This window comes from Marmota flaviventris, chromosome 16 (genome assembly GCF_047511675.1).
Source record: "Marmota flaviventris isolate mMarFla1 chromosome 16, mMarFla1.hap1, whole genome shotgun sequence".
In the NCBI taxonomy this organism is placed as follows: domain Eukaryota; kingdom Metazoa; phylum Chordata; class Mammalia; order Rodentia; family Sciuridae; genus Marmota; species Marmota flaviventris.
Window position 1 is genome coordinate 35,792,075 of NC_092513.1, and position 18,454 is coordinate 35,810,528.

Genomic DNA, 18,454 nt, shown 5'->3' on the forward strand with positions numbered 1-18,454 from the left:
CCACTGCAGACTTCTGCACAGGGCATGCAGAATGGGGGATGCAAACAAAGACGAGGCAAGACCACCTCTGCAGAAGGGCCCCAGTCCTGTGTCTTCACAGGCGGGATCACCCAAGATCTCTCTCTTCCTGAAATAGCCCCATATTTACACAGCAGCTGTGCTTGTTCAACACTGACAGTTTAGTCAGTTTTTGAATTTTCTGAATTGTCTTCCCCGTTAGTTGCTCATCTCTGTGTGTCAGCATCCTTTATCTGAATGGGCATGAACATCAGCAACCACTAAGACTCACATGAGCCCGTTTCCTTTGCATGAGGGCCTGCCCAGGTGGTATGAGATGACCATGGAAGAAGAGGCACAGTAAAGAGAGGAGTCCAGTTTGAATGGATGCTATCAAGTTGCCCGAAAAGCCAAGGAAGAAATAAAAGTTGCTGTCCTATGAAACCTTCACCTATACCCTCCCCCAAAGCCCTCTGTCTCTTCTGAGGTAGCATAGGCATTTTGTATGAATTTTAGCAAGTCCAGATGGTGCTGTATTGAGATTCTTTGTAACTATATTTGTTTTTCTAACTTTGTATTACAAATTGCCACAAACTTCGCTTAAAACATCATGCATTTATCATCTCAGTTTCCATGGGGCAGGAGGCCAGGCACAGCTTAACCAGGCATTCTGCTCAGGGTCTCACAAGGCTGCAACCGAGGTGTCAGCTGGGACTGTGGTCCCCTCTGAGGCTTGGGGTCCTCTTCCAAGCTCTTGTGGTTATTGGCAGAATCCATTTCCTTGCAGCTGTACAACTAATGGTGGCTTGCTTCTTCAAGGTCAGCAGAAGACAGTCTGATTCTTGGACCTTCTTTTAAGGTCCCATCTACTAGGCCCATTCTATACAATATAATCATGACTCAAAAAAATTTGGAACCTTAATCACATCTGCAAGTTACCTTTGCTATATAATGTAACCTGATCATGATTCCATGATACTCACAGGTCTGGCCTGCACTCAAGGGGAGAGGATTATGCATGGTATATACCAATTTGAGGAACATTCTGGACCATCTTAGAATTCCAATGACAGTATTTAAGCTACTTTCTCTACAATATTCTAGGCTCACTCTCCTTAATACCTCATTCTGGACTTTCATCATTAGTTTGTGTTCTCTGCTATCTTTTGTTGAACCCCCACATGACCAAGTTACATGAAGTGATCTAATAACACGAATAAGTGAATTCAATTTTGAGGCCCCAACCATAGAGGGGGAGGGTGGGAATTGACCCCCAAAACCCTTAGAATTCAGGGGAGGGTGATTACATAAACTTCCAAAGAGGAACTGGGGAAAGAATATAGGAAGACAAGTGGGACCAATAAGATACATACAGGGCACAAAATTTATGGACCTTGCTGGGAACATCTGTGGATACAGAGGAAGATGGGAAGGAAGTGAGGGTGGCCCTACCTGGGGTACTCAGGAGTACTACTGGCTTTTTCGTCCAGCTTGATTTGACCAATTAGTCCAAACTCCTGGTATTTCTGCAAGCCTTCTTGGGTCCCAGTTCTCAGGCTCTGAAGCTGCAAACCCACTACTGTCTGCTGTGCATCTGGCCTCACTATACATATGTAAATTCCTGCATAGAAACTGCACTCTACCAACCCTTCCAGAGCCTGTAGATCAGCATGAACCAAGGGAAGTTTTTTGTTTCTAAACAGTGACCTGGCTAGGCTCTATGTTTAAATTAAGCCAATTACTTTTTCTGAAGTGACAATGGGACCATATACTTTTGTTAACAGTTTAGGGATCCTACATCAAGTAAGTATGAGAACAACAGAGGACCAAATAGCTCTGCTGTCATCACTTCTGCTTCTCATATTTTACTTGGAACCACAAGATCACAGACATGGAAAGGATCTGAGAAGTCATCCAGTAGCCCCTGACCCCAAACCAGCAGCCCTAACCCGTCATCTAATCTCTGCTGAAGGATCTCCAATCCAAAGTAGTGTTATCTGTGATTGGAAAAACTATTGGCCACACTCCTGTTTGAAATCAACTCAAAACATCTGGAAAATGCCTTGTATTCTCTAAAATAACCAAATGCCATATACAGTCTTCCTGCCCCCTCTCCCACCTCATGAGCTGTTGACAGACATCACTAATCAGCTGTGGCGCTCACTCCTGCTGATGCTGGATGTGGCTTCAGAATCCTCAACAGACCGCTCCAGAAAGGCACTACTGATCAGTTTATGTTGGCAAGGGAGGTCAACTGATTTTTCCAACTTGGTTCTTGGAGCTTGCCTTCAGTCAAAACCCACTTTCTTATAACTTATATTTATTGCTCCAAATCCACCTTTGAAAACCAACAATTTTGTCACTTCCTCCAAAACCATCCCCCCTTCCTTAGCTAACTGCATCTAAACTCATCCTCCAGTTGACCACTTGTAGGCTCAAGCCCAGCCCCACGAATAGGGTTCCTCAGAAGAAAAAGAGTAGAGCAATTCCGGGATAATCAGGGGGCCCAGCGGTGGCATAAGTTACTCTGTAGCTGGGAGACTATGAAGGACTCTTCCCTATGTGAACTGGCTCCACAAGTGGATCAAGGTCAACTCTCCCCGACTTTGGGAGATTTCAGCGTTAAGAAGCTGGGGGTAGGTGACGAAAGCACAGGATAACAAGATAACAATGATACTGAAAACCAAAGCAAATAAAAACCCTATATATTAGTTGATCATTTTTCATGCAACCCCTATCTCCCAATTACACGTCTTCTGAGCAAGGCCTGCATAGTTGTTGGAAGAACTTTTGTATTTACCCACAATCATTCAGTGAACTCCAGAACAAAACCAAGACATAGCTTCATGCATGGCTCCAGGAACTCCCCTCCTGCTCCTTCAACATTTGTCACCCACTATGTGTTGATTATCTATGAGGCACTAAGGAGCAGGCTGGTGCTGGGGCTGTGTTTGTACAACACTGTTCCTGCCACAAAGGAACTCCCTCTCCATCTGTCTCTGAGGCAGGTAAATAATGCTTCTCCATAAAGAACAGATTATACAGTAAAATCCATGTGTGCGTGTATTTTATATACAGAATACGTGACCTTTAAATCTAAGATATATACCATTGGGTTCTGCTAAACTAGCAAAAGTTAAAAAGAAAATTCAATCATTTGGCATTTTTAGCTAAGAAAACAAAAACAAACTCTGCCACAGAGTTTTAGAAACAAGACCGGGTAGGCTAAAGCTCCAAATGAACACATTCTGGTGCTCTCAAATTATCAGTACAGATCAGCAGCTTCCTCAGACACTCTTGTTTACTTGTTACCCCATTCAGCCAGTTTTCACCACATCCTAGGATGTTCCTGGCCTCAAGAACATTATAGAGCGAAGATGAAACCTGACAACAGCAAATATGGTATAAGAAATTAACCAAGGGTCCGTGACCCTTGGTGTATGTTCAAATGTGTTTCACCAGTGAGGTAAGTGGGAAGAGCAGACTATGCCCAGAGGGCCAATACACTGGGTCAAGAAAGGTCTCCTGGGGAGTGTCACATCTGAGCCCTACCTTAGAGGATAAATAGCATGCAAAGAAAATGTATTACTGTTTGGATCCAGAACATCCCTCCAAAGGCTCATGTGTTGAAGGCTTGGTCCCCAATGCAGCAATATCCAGAAATGGGGCTTTAGAGAAGTGATTAGATCATAAGGGCTCTGACCTCAGTGGGTTAATCCATTGGTGTCTGGACTACCAGGAGGTGGTGGAAACTGTACACAGAATGGACATTGTTAGAGGAGGGAGGTCACTAGGGGTGTGCTCTTGAGGACTATCTCGTCCTTGGTCCTCTTCTCTGGGCTTCCTGGCTTCCGTGAGCTGAGCAGCTTTCCTCTGCTACACCTTTCAGCCCTGATGTTCTGCCTCATCTTAGCTCCAAAGCAGTGAAGCCAGCTAACCATGTTCTAAAATCTCCAAGACACTGAGCCAAATTTGGTAACGAGAAAAACACAATACAACATGTGAACCAGGTAAAGAGGGTGTTCAAGAACCTCACAGGCTGCAGGAGAAAACAGAACCCTTCCTGGGGACAGCAGGTACAGTCTTCCAGTAGCTCCAATAGACTGGTCTCTAGTGGCCCACAGACACCAGGTCAGGATGCAGGTGGCCCTACCCACATGGAAGGGCCAGGGCTTCACCCTGAGGATGAGAAAAACCAAATGATTTAAACTATAGAGAACAGATCAGCAATGCAGAAGTTCAACGCATCCAACAGGACACAAAGTGGACCAAAGTAAAACAGGATTGAAAGCCAACAGATGAGTCAGAGGCTGGTAGAATGTTAGAAAGGAACAAATGGTGTTCTAAACTCAAAAGCCCTTCTGGGAATGAAGAGATGAAAAGACTTGGAAGGAAGGGTAGAGAACTCTGGATTTGATCATTTACAATTACAGAAGGTGAGTGGTTAAAAAGGGGTATGGATGGCCCCCAGGTGGCCGGCTTCAATGTGATGGATGACTGTGCTCTTTGAGATAAACCAAGTTTCAGGGAGCTGACTAGGGTGTGAAAATATTGGCTTCAGGTTTGGACATGGTGAACTGGGGATGCAGAGACCCAGGACATGGATGAGTCAACAGGGCTGGAGTCAGTATCATCTAGGCTGTGGGACATCAGTGGCAGGAGAAGACAATATCAGGAAGAGTGGTTCCCTGCCAGGAGGCTGATGCAGTCCACCAAGAGCCCTTTAGACCAAAATGAAGGATTCTATGAACATACCCACTGTTTTCCTCCCAGCAAATCCTAGCTAAGAAAATAGTTTCAATTTTGCTAAAGACATTCTGTTCTATCATAAGCCTGGATTTCTAAGCCGAAGCCCTATAAAAGAAGACAACATGTGAGATAAAGTTACAGCCAAGGAAGCAATGATTATGCTTCAAGGTACACCTAGCCAGCAGTTCCTCAGGAAAAGCCTACTGATCAAGCAAAGGACACAGTGCAGAGACACATCTTTGGTCCGAGTAAAGTGGAAAAATTCTTGATGAACACACAGCAGAGTTCTGGTCCTGGAAAATTCCACACTCTGTATAGGAACAGCCAAATAACTCTGCTCGTCTTTCTCCCTCGTCTCTGATAAAAGGAAGATGGAGATTCTGTAAGAGACCAATTCTGGAGATATCTCTGGCCAAAATAGACAGGAATGGTTCTTTCAGCTGAAGCACTCAGAGGCCCATTGCACAGGAGTGAAAAGGATTTGTGTAGGGCCCTTAAAACTAGCCCAACTTTCCACAGAGATGTGGTTGTATTTGGAATGCACAGTGAAATTCAACCAAGTTAAAATCTCACCTTGCCATTTCTCTAGGTAAAAACTAGGAAAATGTCTGGTCTGCAAGCTCATATGATTCAGCCTAATGATGCTGCAGGTTGGAGGTAGAGTTCTCCAGGTACCTCCAGCTATGCTTTTTTTTTTTTTAAATGAAGACTGATCCAGTAGGTTATTTGTCATCACTTAATGCTTGCTGCATTTAACAATATTCAGTAACTTTCTGCTTAAAAAATTAACACTTGAAACAAAAGTCTTCCTAAGTATAAACTCAGATTACCCAGATATGAGCATCTGCTAATTATAGGAGTACTTTGGAACACAAAAACCATCTTAATTAAACGTGCCTACCTCCAGTCAGAAACTGGCAGCAAATACCACTTGCTGTTAACAACGTGGTGCAGCTCAGGGGCACATTTGACACGTGCCTCTTCTGTTATATGCCTTTTCTGCCTCAAGAATGGGAAATGAAGGGCATCTGGTCCTGTCAAAGGTCAGGACCCGACTCTGCCCTTTCCTTCTTCCTCTGGCACAATCTCCCCTGACCACCTGCACCTTGTTCCTGCACAGAGTGCTGAGGGCTGGCAGAATGTTAGGACAGACCTTGAGCAGTGATAACTCAGCCAACTCGGCATTCCCAGGAAAAAAAAAAAATGGGGAAACAAGGAGGCTTCTAAATGCCCTCCTGCAAATTGACCCAAATGACCAGAGAAGCACAAATGCAGAGGAAATCTCAGGAGACCTAAGACTAATGGTATAATGACTGCATACCACTGACCCAAACAGGCCCATCCAGATGCACCAAGGACTGCAGCTGGTCCAGAAGGTACAATGAGGATATTATCTAGTACCTTTCCCAGAGGATGCATTGCTATAGGAAGTGATGCAGTAATATCAGGTAAGCGCCCAGGAGTATCCCTTGATCTGGGTGGGAAAGCTGTGAACCATCCCAGTTTGAGTCCATGTTTTGGCCCTTAGATGGGTTGGAATAGAGAGGACACAAGAATAGGTGCTGGCAGTCTCAGTTTCTCAGGAGGGTGCAGGCCTGCTGCAGGGCACACCAGGAACACAGATGAGGTTCCAGATGGGACCCTCAGAGGACTCTGGGGAAGCATTTCTATCACCACACACCCACAACAGCGGCACCAGAAAGGCATGTAGTGCAGGCTATGGCTTCCCTGGCCTGACCAAACTCGGCATGTGGCTGGTTCTACCTGGAAGCTGCATCCCTAGCTGCAGGCCATTGAGGGCAGACACTCCAGGACAAAAGAGCAGACACCAAAAACTGGCTCTGGCTACTCCAGTAAAGGAGTAAACAAGACAGAGACCACACCCTTCGGCTGTGAATGGCCTGGTCTCTCCATCCTCCCAGGCCCTACCTGCAGCTGTGAGGCAAGAACCAACAGAGAAGTCTTTGCCAGACACACTACCAATGTAATCATGAAAAGCAGGGAGTTTTAAACCTGGGAACACAGGGCACATGCCACTGGCTCTGGGAGGGAGTACTTCTCACGTGAGCCTTTGTCTTTCCTGCGTGATTGCTACAACCAAGGACTCCCAGCCCCAAGTCACAGTGCTCCCTGATTGAGGCAAACGATCTCAAGGAAAGGAAGGAGGTGGCTTTGGAGGAGGGGAACTCCAAACTGAGTGGATAGAACAAGCAAACAGCAGAAGGACCCAAAAGAGTCCTCTTGCTTCATTGTGTGGTAAGCATCCAGCCCAATTCAAAAATGAGAAATAGGAAAGACCATCACCGTGGAGGGAGAAGAGGCATGAAATTCTACACCAAAAGAAACAGACGGCACCGAAAAGGCATCGGAAGTACATGGAAACAGTAGTTTAGGATCCTGGGTAAAGATGTCAATTCTTCCCATGTCAATTGACAAATTTAGCACAATGACAACTAAAATTACTTTTTAAAAATGACAAGTTCATTGACAAAAATGTGTCATCACCAAGGAAGGACACAGATGACTAAGAATGATACCCACCCCCGGCATCAGGTAAATGAGCAGAAACAAGGGGCACTGGTGGGAAGATAATTTCGCTCAGCCAGTCTGAAGAGCAATTATTCAGCCTTAAATCAGGAAACATATGCAGCTCCATTCCTAGGACTTCTGCCTGAATAATTCCCAGAGAATGTTATGCCAAGAGGATGGATTAGTCAGCGCAGGCAGCAGTAACAAACACCACGAACAGGAAGGCTTAAGCAACAGAAATTCATTTCCTCAAGTTCTAGATGTTGGAAAACCCATGACAGAAGAATGAACAGGATTGGTTTCCTCTCCCTGGCTGGTAGAGGACAGTCTTCTCCCTGTATCTTCACATCTTCCCTCTGCCCAGGTCTGTATCTCTACCCCCACCCCAAGTTGTTGATGGAGATTTATATGGGCTGCTGAGCATCAAACCCAGTGCCTCACATTTGCTAGGGATGACACATTAGGGAGCAGTAGGGACTGTGGCAACCCATTTCCATGTGCACCATGCACAGGGAGCAGCTTCTTCTAACTCCAACTATCTGTGGTCATGCCACAATGAGCACTATGTTGGCTTGGACTTTGAGTTCAAGAAAAGCTTGAGACCCATGTTTTTATGTCAAGTCTAACTTATGTTTGGAAAATTTGAGCTTTTTGAACATACTACATAGATCAAAAAATACCTGCAGGTCCAATTTGACCCCATAGGCAGCCAGTCTGACAGCTAACATGATCCCATGCTGAGACTAGTCACCATCACACTGACTCAGCAACGAGAGGGTCATCAAGCAAGGAAGGACTATCCTTGACACTGGCCTCCATCCACCTGGTGCTGGGGATGCCACTGGGACTTGTCCAGTTGTGACATCCAGAACACAGCTGAGGCATGCAGCTGCAGTGATTAACCCCTGAAGTCCTGACCAAGAGCAGAAACCCGGCCCCTGCAAGAGGCAGAAGGGATTCCTCCAAGCCATAGAGTGGGGTATGGCACAGGTTTAGGAGGAATGAGGAGAGTCAGACTGGGCCATTTGATAGAAATCAGTAACCGAGGATCTAACCTTGGCTCAGGCAATGAGCAGCATACACTCTGGGCTCATTCCCTCACTGTGGGGTCATCCAATACCCTTTAGTTTCAATACCCACTTTGCTCTGAAACGCCAAATACAAACTTTCCACTTATTTTTCTGGGACAGAGGAAATTGGCTTAATCACCACCAAATCATTCTGTGTCCATCTGTTCTCTGATATCAAACGGCTTTTATACTAATTTTTCTTCTAATGATGTAGAGACCAAACACCATCCAACCAACCATCCTGATTGCAGTCAGAGGATGCCCTAGTAGGAAAACCTCTAAATATCTTGCCCAACAGTGGAATAGTTAATTTGATTCCAGTTTCAAAAAGAAAACAAGGGCAACTCTAAATTTTAACATGTCATATCTCCTAGTTTTTACAAGTCAATACCCCTTAAAACTAATACACGAGGGCAAGGGGGGAAAAAACAGCTCCAACTTTTCCTTCTAGAAGAAAAAATGTGAAGTTGAGTTTTAAGATCTTATCTAGCTTTAAAAATAATTGATAAAGACTGAAATATTTTCTGGTTAATTGGCATTTTGCTTTGAGTGAAGTAACCCTATCTAATGTCTCCGTACGCAACTGCCCATCAGAAGCAGCTTCCCTGAGATACAACCAGAAAGGGCAGCTAGGTTTATTGCTTTCTCTTTCCTCCTCCAGAGTATGCCATGGATATGCAGTTTCTATACATATAAGACATGTGACAACATAAGAGGCAAGTATCCGGGGGCAGAGTTGGCTCTTGGCTTCAGGCCTGATGTGGCACATGGTCCATAGCAGGGGCTCAGCAACGCTTGCGGGAAGTTCCCAGGAATATACCACTCTAGGTCCTCCTTTATATAAGGATTACTCAGTACAGAATTCCACAGTACATGTATATTAAATACTGGCTCTCCTGAAAGACTTTAGATCACTAGCTACTCCCATCCAAGAATAATAAGTCAGATAAATATTATTCCTCCGTGTTGTGCAGTTAAGGCCTCTTCCCGGCAGCCTGCTCACATTTGTGGAGAGCACTTGGCGGCCCTGTAACTCAAACCTATCTTTACCTCTCGGATACACGTTCAACTGAAAGCAATGATTCCTGGGCTTTCATGAAGAAAAGAGCTAAAAGAGGGCTGAGCACAAAAATAAAAAAACCAGAAATGCTCTATCAGATACGTGAGCTGTGCTAGCCCTGTCTTTCCTTCAAGCCTGCAGGAGCCACATGTGGTCATTCAGCGCAACTCCACTGAGGACATGCCTCTCCAAGGCACTTGGCCAATGGACACACCCTACCATTTGCAGCATTTTTGAAAGGCTGTCTTGACCCAGCTTTGAGGGCCTGGCTGGAGGTCAGTTTCCCCCTTCCTAAGCAGCCCATGAAGTCCAAACCCCCAACCACTAGCCATGTCAGAATGTCACAGCCCAGGTCACCCTACACCAGCCTTGATCACTCCCTTTACTCTCTGCCCAACTCTAGTTATTCAAACTATCCAATTCTACTAGCCTACTTTCCCTTCCTCATCTGTTCCTTCTCAGAAACCACAGTGAAGGTGCAGGCCCACGGTCCCCTCATCACCCATCTCAAGACCCACCCCTGCACCTTCCAAGTGGCCTAAGTGTTTTCCCCAAGAGCTCCAAGTAGCCAAATTGTAAAACCCTTTTCAAGTCTGTCTCTTGATCTGCACTTGGCTTCCCTGTTCCTCACCCAGTGTAATATGGTTGCAGCATGGCCCAGCACATACAAACAGTTCAAGGGTTGTTTTCGATTATACAGGCCTGGAGGCTGTCAGCAGCTGAGCACAACCTCAAAAAAAGCCTGCATGAGAAGTTCTTCAGAGTCAAAGAGGTGACTCAGCATGTGGATGAAAATAAACGATTATCTCCCTGTATTAAAAGGAAGTCACACCAAGAAACCTGTCCATGCTCCAGAAAGTACGTTTGCTGGCACACAGTTCAACCAGATACATCAAAATGTGCTGATGGTTAGCACAATGTCTTGGTTACCCGAGTCATCTAAGACTCAGAGAACATGGAACAAGCTTGCCAAAGCACCTTGTGGGAAAGCACGTTGTCTTGCAGTGACCGGATGGCATAAGCACTCACTTGCTTTTCAGGTAATGTGACGAGCTCTCTGGTCTCCCATACATGGCTACTACTGGAAGATGAGGCTCTGGTGGTGACGATGCAAACACGGGACTTCCTCAACATCTTAGGAATTGCTATCTGCAGCAAGGATCTTGCCTCACTCACATTTTCTAAGTGGACAGAGAAGCAGCAGATGGTTCTCACGGGGTCATGAGTGGTCATTCTCATACTTCAACATTCAGTAAACTGCATTTGGCACCTATGTGCACCAGAAAACTGCAGGTTGATAGACTGCTGTGAGCATCATGATCAGCATGTACTCAGGTAGGCAGCTGCACTGAAGTTCCCTGTGCCAACACCATCTTTTGTTGCTGCGTATCATAGTCCACCCATTCTGCCATCTGGGACCTCATGCAGCCACTGAGCTTAGCCTGCTCCCTCATGCAGCTACTGAGCTTAGTCTGCTCCCTCATGACATTCTTTCAGCATTATAAAGTTGTGAAGAGGCTCTTCCTGCTGCTGACTAGGAAGGGTTCCAACTGTGTGGCAAAGACCAATAATAGGTCAAATGCAGCCTCTCTCTCTGCCTCTTCTGTTGAGTCCAAGAAGCCAAAACTCTTTGCCCACCTCCCTTCTAACTCAGGTGGTCATGTGATCCATTTCTAATCTATGGGACATTGGGGAGAGTTCTGATAAAAGGGATCGACCACAGTGATAACACCAAGTCCCTCGCCCAGAATTGGATGTAGATGTTTATACAGACGACCACTTTGTAGACAAGTACACTTACGCTCTTGATGAGGAACTGAGGAATAAAGAAACTTGTGGGTAGTTACCATGCTACTTCCATAGAGGTGCATCTGTTGGGATGACTTTTTTGGGGGGGTGGGGGTAAAGTTAAAATGATGCATACTTTAACAAAAAGATACTGTCGGTTTGAACCCACTATTCAGAGTGAGATGATTTTAGGTATATTTCCTGTCATGTGGCTTGATTTGTGACTGTCTATCTTACAAGCAATAAAAATCAACTAGGGGAAGTCGTCCTCATTTCTATGGCTTCCCCTTTTCTAGGTATTGGACCAGCCTGCATAGAAATAAGACAATGAGAATCCAGGCCTGTCCTGACTCCACACAGGAAGACAGCTGCCTTTGGATACAACACAGCAGGGCGGTTTGTGGTTAACTGGTCTACCTGTACCACTACAGTTTCTATGTAAGTGCTTAGATTATATGAAGGATAGGGATCATAAAACTCATCAAATAAGGCACCTCCCATGAAAAACTTAAAACTAATGACTTGTAAGTTCAGGAAAAGGCAGAAGATGGCATAAGGAGCCAAGTCCCCAGCCTCACAGACTCTGCCATGAACACACAACTCAAGAGTGCAGAACTAGTGTCTGAAGATATACTCTCCTTCACCCAGCATTTATCCAAGCCCAGGAAAGCAATTAACACCAACTTGAAAAATCCATGTTAAACAAGCCCTTGGGATCTCCCTTCTAAGGCAATGATTTTCCATGAATTGAGGGAAGACAAACTCTACTAGACTAGACAGCAATGCCGAACCCAGATTTCATCCAGGCTGCACTGTTCAAACTAAGTCCAAGACTTTGAAGCCAGAATGACCCCTAAGGATTGTTCTTTATTCAAATGAAACATCTTAACTCGGAGCGAAACACAATAGTGAAATGACAGTCATGCTGCCTGCCCGACTCAACCACGGTTAGATGCTGTTAAGTTACATCTCTGGTTTTTCCTCCTCACCCAAGGAAAACGTTTTGAGTTTTTTTTGTTTGTTTTTTTAACGTGAACACAAACATGCAGTTTGTGAGGTCACAGGCACAGGCTGACAGGGAACAAAACCACAACAGTCTTGAAGTGTCCCAATGCCTGGGCACAGCCACTGCTTGGCTGTACACCCCAGGGGAAGTGACTTTATTAGGCAAAATACTACTTTGAGGGTTTCCCCCCCAACTATCAAATGGAGATAATATTGATCTATAGGAGTTTTCTCCTCCTGTAGGTCCAAACTATTCACAGCAGCAAGTTCCCAGGGTGCAACTTAATCATTCCTGCCCTATCTACCCAGTTTGTTTTTCTTAAAGAATCAAACAGTAGTCCGATGAAGGTGAAAAAAAAAAAAGAAAATCACCACCCTATAAAAGACCATCAACTCTTAGCACAATAGGAATCCATGCTTTGATTGCCACCCAGGTGCTGCCTTATACATGTGATTCTGGAGGCAGCATTTTGATCCCTCTTTACAAGTGTGGGAGACCAACCTTACACATGACTGAGTCACACTCCCCGGCTGGGTGCTGAGGTGCTCAGTTTCAGGAATGTGGCAGAGTTTCCCCACCCTTCTTAGGTTGGAGGTTCGGTGTCTCCTGCATGGGTGTGTCTTGCTACAGCCCCATGGGTGGAGCTATGCTCACTTATTCCTTTGTAATATAACCCCTTGCCCTGTTTAGGATAGAATCTTCCATGGAAGTGCCTTGTGTGTGTCCCCTTCTCTTACTGTGCCCTTGGGTGTGGCCTACCCAGGTGTCAGTCAACCTGCTGACAGTGGACATCATAAAGATAGACACAGCCCCCTGAAACTTGACCCCTTGCCTCCTTTGAATGGCTTCTCAATAAAAAGGGTCAGCACATGCTCTTGCTCTTCCTGTGGACCCTGAAGGTCAGATGAGCCATCACAGCAACCCCAAAGAAAAAGGTATTTGTGTCTCTTGTGTGGTTATTTTGCCCAGCCAAGTTAGCCCAGTTCAACTGGAGTGACCCGTGAGCCTTTTATTCGTGAGAAAAACCTGGCAATAATGCAAGTTCCCACGCCTCAGACCTTTCCAGCTAGAAACAGGAGGATGTGATGAGGGGTGTGTGCCCTCACAAGAGCCCCAGGTAATAACTCAAGTTGGAGAAAAGATTTTCCTTCAAGAAATAAAAAGTCATCCTCTTTGGTTTGGGTGGCATTCTGCTAAAATGCAGACTCTACCAAGCCCACTTACTCTGAGGTCATTTGTAGGTTATTCATAACCTGGAGGAGGCTCCATGGGCAAGGGAGTAAAATAAACTCCATCACTAGTTACTAGGAGCTGCTACAAGCCTATGAAGATGCCATCTTCTGCCAAAAGGAATCTTTACCACCACACTCCGGAGTCCGAGTCTTTTAAAAAGCTCTCAGTGTAAGTTCCTGGGGAAGAACGCTGGCCTCCCGTGCAGGGGGGACTTACCCCTCAGGATGTAGTTCTGATAGTTCTGATCCGCCTCAGCTCCCACCTTGATCAAACACGTCAGACCTTCAGCCACGACAAATTCATGCACCAAATCCTTGTCATCCTGACAGGAAAGAAAAATTTTTTAAACTTCAAATATAGTCCCCCACCCATCTTTCATCCAGGCTGCACTGTTCAAACTAAGTACAAGCCTTTGAAGCCAGAATGACCCCTAAGGATTGTTCTGCTCTATTCAAATGAAGCATCTTAACTCTTGCCAAGGAATTTTACAGCCTTCATATTGTCACTTGGCGAAGATCAGTTATTGCCTTCTGGGCAATCTAATAAGGAAAGAACAAATGAATTCCTTCCCTATCCGAAATAGTGGTAGGACTGTTTTTCATTCTTCAAGAAATTACCAGGATTTATGCCACCCTCCCCCACAGGTCACAGGAATTGGCCACATGAAGGTTGGCTGGATTTTTACTATAGGAAACATTCTATTATAGCATAGACCATCAAGTTAAGGACTCAAAGCCACTTCTGTGTTATGACATAGTCACGGGACAGTAGTTACAATGAGACTTGCAAATGCTCTCTGAGAACCCATTTCTTCAGCCTTCTGTATTGTGCTGCTAGCAGGCCAAGGAAGGAAGCTGAGCTCAGGACTAGCCACACCACCCCTCAAAGAGCCAGGGTGGTCTGGGTCAGTGGAAGGCAGGACATGGAAAGAACATAGGTGACCTAATTCAGTGGTTCCCAAAGGACACAGACCCACAGAGAAGGCAGCAAGACTCACCTAGGAACTTGTTAGAAATGCAAATGTCTTGGCCCCACCCAAACCCAGCCTGTTGTGTTTAAGGAGCCCTCTGGGTGACTTGGAGGCTCCGATGGGTCTCATCCCCGACTCCTTCACATTAGGATCATCTAGGGAACTTTAAAGGGATTAGCAAGTAGGACCTTATGCAGATGGATTTGATCCGAATTTCCAGGGTAGGACCCAGGCTCTACTATTAGATTGCCTGGGAAATCCTACAGGGCCGCCCATTCGAGAATCACTATTCTAATACTACATTCTCTTTACAGATCAGATAGTTTAAGACTCGAGAGTGGCAAAAAGTGCTTGACCAAGACCATTTAACCACGTTTGGCCAATCCCCAAACCCTGACAGTTCTTGGTACCAACCAAGTTCAGTGGAGCCCTATGAGACTGGTTTTTCCATCACTGCTTTCTCCATTGAAACTGGGAGCTCCTCAGTTGAACAGTGTGCCTCGTCTCAAATACATCTAGGATAAGGCTGGGACATCCATTATTTGATTTAACAGGGCAAAAATGAGAAACCTCAGTGATGTAAAGAGTAGAACACTTAATGGAATAATGAAACGGTTGTTCTAGGAATAGTCAGCAACCACAGTTTATCTCTAACAGAAAAAATAATTTAGATGAACTGGTGTAATTCTCCTGTCCCCACGTGAAAGTAGCCCTTTTCTTTGATTTCTATGCTTTTTTCCAATAGGATGGATGGGGGTCTTGAGCTAAGTGTGGGCAGATGCAGCAAAGGGACCCTGGGAACCATGACAGCACTCTAGGGTCGGAGCTGGCTCTAGGGGGGAGGGTGGGTGAGCAATGCTTGCGCCCTGAAAGTAATGAAACACAGCTGTGTTAACTCAGACTTTGAGATAATCATGACTGTGGAAGAAAGAAAATGGGACAATGTCATGAGTTTTTGGAAAATTACTTTACACTCATATGTAGAAGGGAAATAAAAAATAATTCTCTCTCCATCCATATCCTTTTCCACCAGCATATGTGAAAAGTGGACATTTAGATGAGCTCATGTCTAGTCAGGTTTTTTCCAAGCATGTTACAAATGTTTATTACTTTAACTAAAACTAGATTCACACATGACTTCACGGTGAAAAAGTGAGAACAAGCTCAAGAAATGGCTCAAGCTAATCACTAATAGTAATATAGCAGAGGCCGAACTGGCAAAGGCTCTCGGAAAAAACACTGGACAGGCGAGACAGTGTTTATAGAAGTAATTCAGAACTTTAAAATGTATGCACACATGTAGATAAGGCACTTAGGAGAGACAAGTTGATGGATAATACATGTACAGAAAATCTTCCAAATTGGCAGTGTGCTAGGTCTTGAACACATATCCAAACAGGCATAAATATGACTTTTTAAACACTGGTGTCAGACTAAAATGGGATGTATGTTAGCACTAACCAGTGATTAATGGCTGCAGTTCGGAATCTTCTATAACTGCATTAACCTGTGGTCATTTGAGGAATACTCAGTTCAGATGATCAATGGTCGTGATTGTTTAAGCTCAAAAATTCTAGTTTCAAAAAGAATCTCCACACATAGCAAACAGGAGACGGACCTAAGGGTAGAGAAGGTGGCAATCTCAGCCCCAGACAGCTTGCTGCCTGTGTAATCCAGTTAATCCCCAGTGACCTGCTTTGTGGCCAAGAGCTGTTTGTGCACACCTGTGTGGCCTTCAAGTCCACTCCCAACTCCTGGTAACAAGCACCTTCTTCCTGAACTCTACACTGCCAACCAGGCCACACAGAAATATGTTTAATAGTGGAAATAGCAGCTTTGAGAATTCGAGCAACATATACTCTGTAGTAACTAACCTGGTTAGGCTTATTAACTCTTTATTTTAAATAACTTATACACAACCGTAGGTGCCAATTTATGCCAACCCTCTTTCACCCATCACCCCCAGTCTCTCCCGTCAGTCTAAATCAAGTTCAGATGTCACATATCAGAAAACTGTAGATTAAATGATGTATATCCAAACTCTAGGAACTCTTAATATATAGTCACATTAACAATACTTTAATCCAGTCATTAACCAAATTTCCAGCTCTTTTATAAATACTGTTTGACAGTTTGTCCTAGAATCCAAATAAGATCCACACATAATTAGTTGATATAACTGCAACAGCTTTGACATTCATGGTTATTTTTTTTCCCCTTGAAGTTTAATCATTGGAGAGATCCATCTAGATTTTATTGATTACAACATTATGGTACAAATTTAGCATACATCTGTCCTGGATCATTTATAAGTTGGTTACTACACAGAGGCATGATCACATCCAGGGCTGGATCTTGGCTTGACCACAGGGCATTTTTTCCTCTTAGGAGGTACATAATATCTGATTGTATCCTATTTCTATCATGACAGCAATCCTGATGCTTGATACATAGATCCATTGATTCATTAGTGGCTTAATTATATCTGTAGTACTGTAGTCCTTACTAGCTGGGATACTGCTACAAATGAGACTTCCTCCTGACTACTGATTATCCTCAAGTTCACATATGAAAAGGAAAGAAAATTGAGATTCTAAATCTTCACCTATTTTCAAAATAGTGAGCTACTTCATTAACATTTTCTCATAAGTACATCTTTTGCATACTCATTTTGACAATTTGTTGTTATTTTTAGCGTACTTATAACTTCATTAATTCAAACCTATTTGATGTGTTTAGGCCCACTGCCTATTGCCCCATCTCTAGTCAGTCAGCAGGAGACCCTGTAACTTGCTTCCCAGTGCCTCTAGAAATAATCCTAGTATCATCTGATAGCTTCCGCTCTCTGTACAGTAAGAGGTTCCAAGTTTATAACATTTCCTACACACACCAAGAATGAGCCACTTCTCCAAGCCGCTCTCATTCCTTCCTTGCAGTTTTAGCCTGCAATCTCATTGCTTTTTATGATTATGCTTTCAGTTCTTTTAAACAGATGCTTCTAGATAATCTATACTATGGGTTCATTCTGATACTTCCCATTCAGTTCAGGAAAGTTTTAACTGAAGAATCATAATTTTTTTTTTAAGAACTCTAAAGCTTCACACACCCTCACAATGATACCTACACCATTACCCTCAATTATTATAATCAGTCCATGGGGCATGGGGTGTCTTCACTAAAGGTACAGAAACTACGTGTTTAAATCCCTTTGGTAGCTAGCTTCTGTGATTCTACCAACAACTCAATACTCAGGGGGAAAGTTGAAGCTGAGCAATGGAGACAGAGGCAGGCTGGAAAGATGGAGTAAAGAGTAGTGTGTGGTCCTATGGAGACACAGTAAGTATGGCCCAACTGCAGACTCTAGAGGGGAGAGAGGGAGGGATAAGATGGAACCCAAGATGGAGACTTCCACACATGCAAGAGACTATGTTCACAACACTGTAGTAACGATAACACTAGAAACTAACCATCTGCCAAAAGATCAACCACCCACCCACCTTGTGCTCTGTTCATATAATGCAATACTTGACCAGTGCTGCATCATCCATCATGCCTATACCCATAAGTAAACTGGGGCAGGCAGCAGGCAGCACAGAATGGACATCAAGTGAACACAAGGTTACCACATTGAATATTTACCAAGAAAAAGGAAACATACATGTGCACGATAAATACCATTCAACAGAGAGGGGATCTTGGCAGGAGTTGGGGGAGGCTGGTATTAGGGAACAGATTTTCAATTATATTCATATAGATTTTTTTTCGATGAAGTAAATATGGCAAAATTATGATTCAATAATTTTTATCTTTACTTTTTATATTTGAAATGTTTGATTTTATAAAATATTCTTCACGGATATTCTGACCTGATTTGTAAGTGTGATCTAAAGAGCCCTTTCTTTTGGTAATGAACAGTAACTTTGATCTAATCCCAAAGCAAAGCAAAACAGGACCTGAAGTACCTTTTTCTTTTTACCTGAAATATCTGCTTCAGGGAGAAAAGGGCCCTTCTTAAATCTCGTCCAGAAGAGTTGTACAGTTTTTCTGAAATA

At 44.1% G+C, this 18,454-nt stretch overlaps 1 protein-coding gene across 1 annotated transcript in view; it reads right to left on the reverse strand.

The window, feature by feature from the left end:
* Positions 1 to 18,454, reverse strand: part of Fhod3 (formin homology 2 domain containing 3) — a 439,678-nt gene that overhangs the window by 235,074 nt on the left and 186,150 nt on the right. The window contains exons 4-5 of the mRNA XM_071602801.1: positions 18,379 to 18,446; positions 13,649 to 13,754 (exon numbers count right to left, since the gene is read on the reverse strand). Of these exons, the coding sequence (XP_071458902.1) occupies positions 13,649 to 13,754; positions 18,379 to 18,446 (174 nt within the window). The remainder of the gene's footprint in view (positions 1 to 13,648; positions 13,755 to 18,378; positions 18,447 to 18,454) is intronic.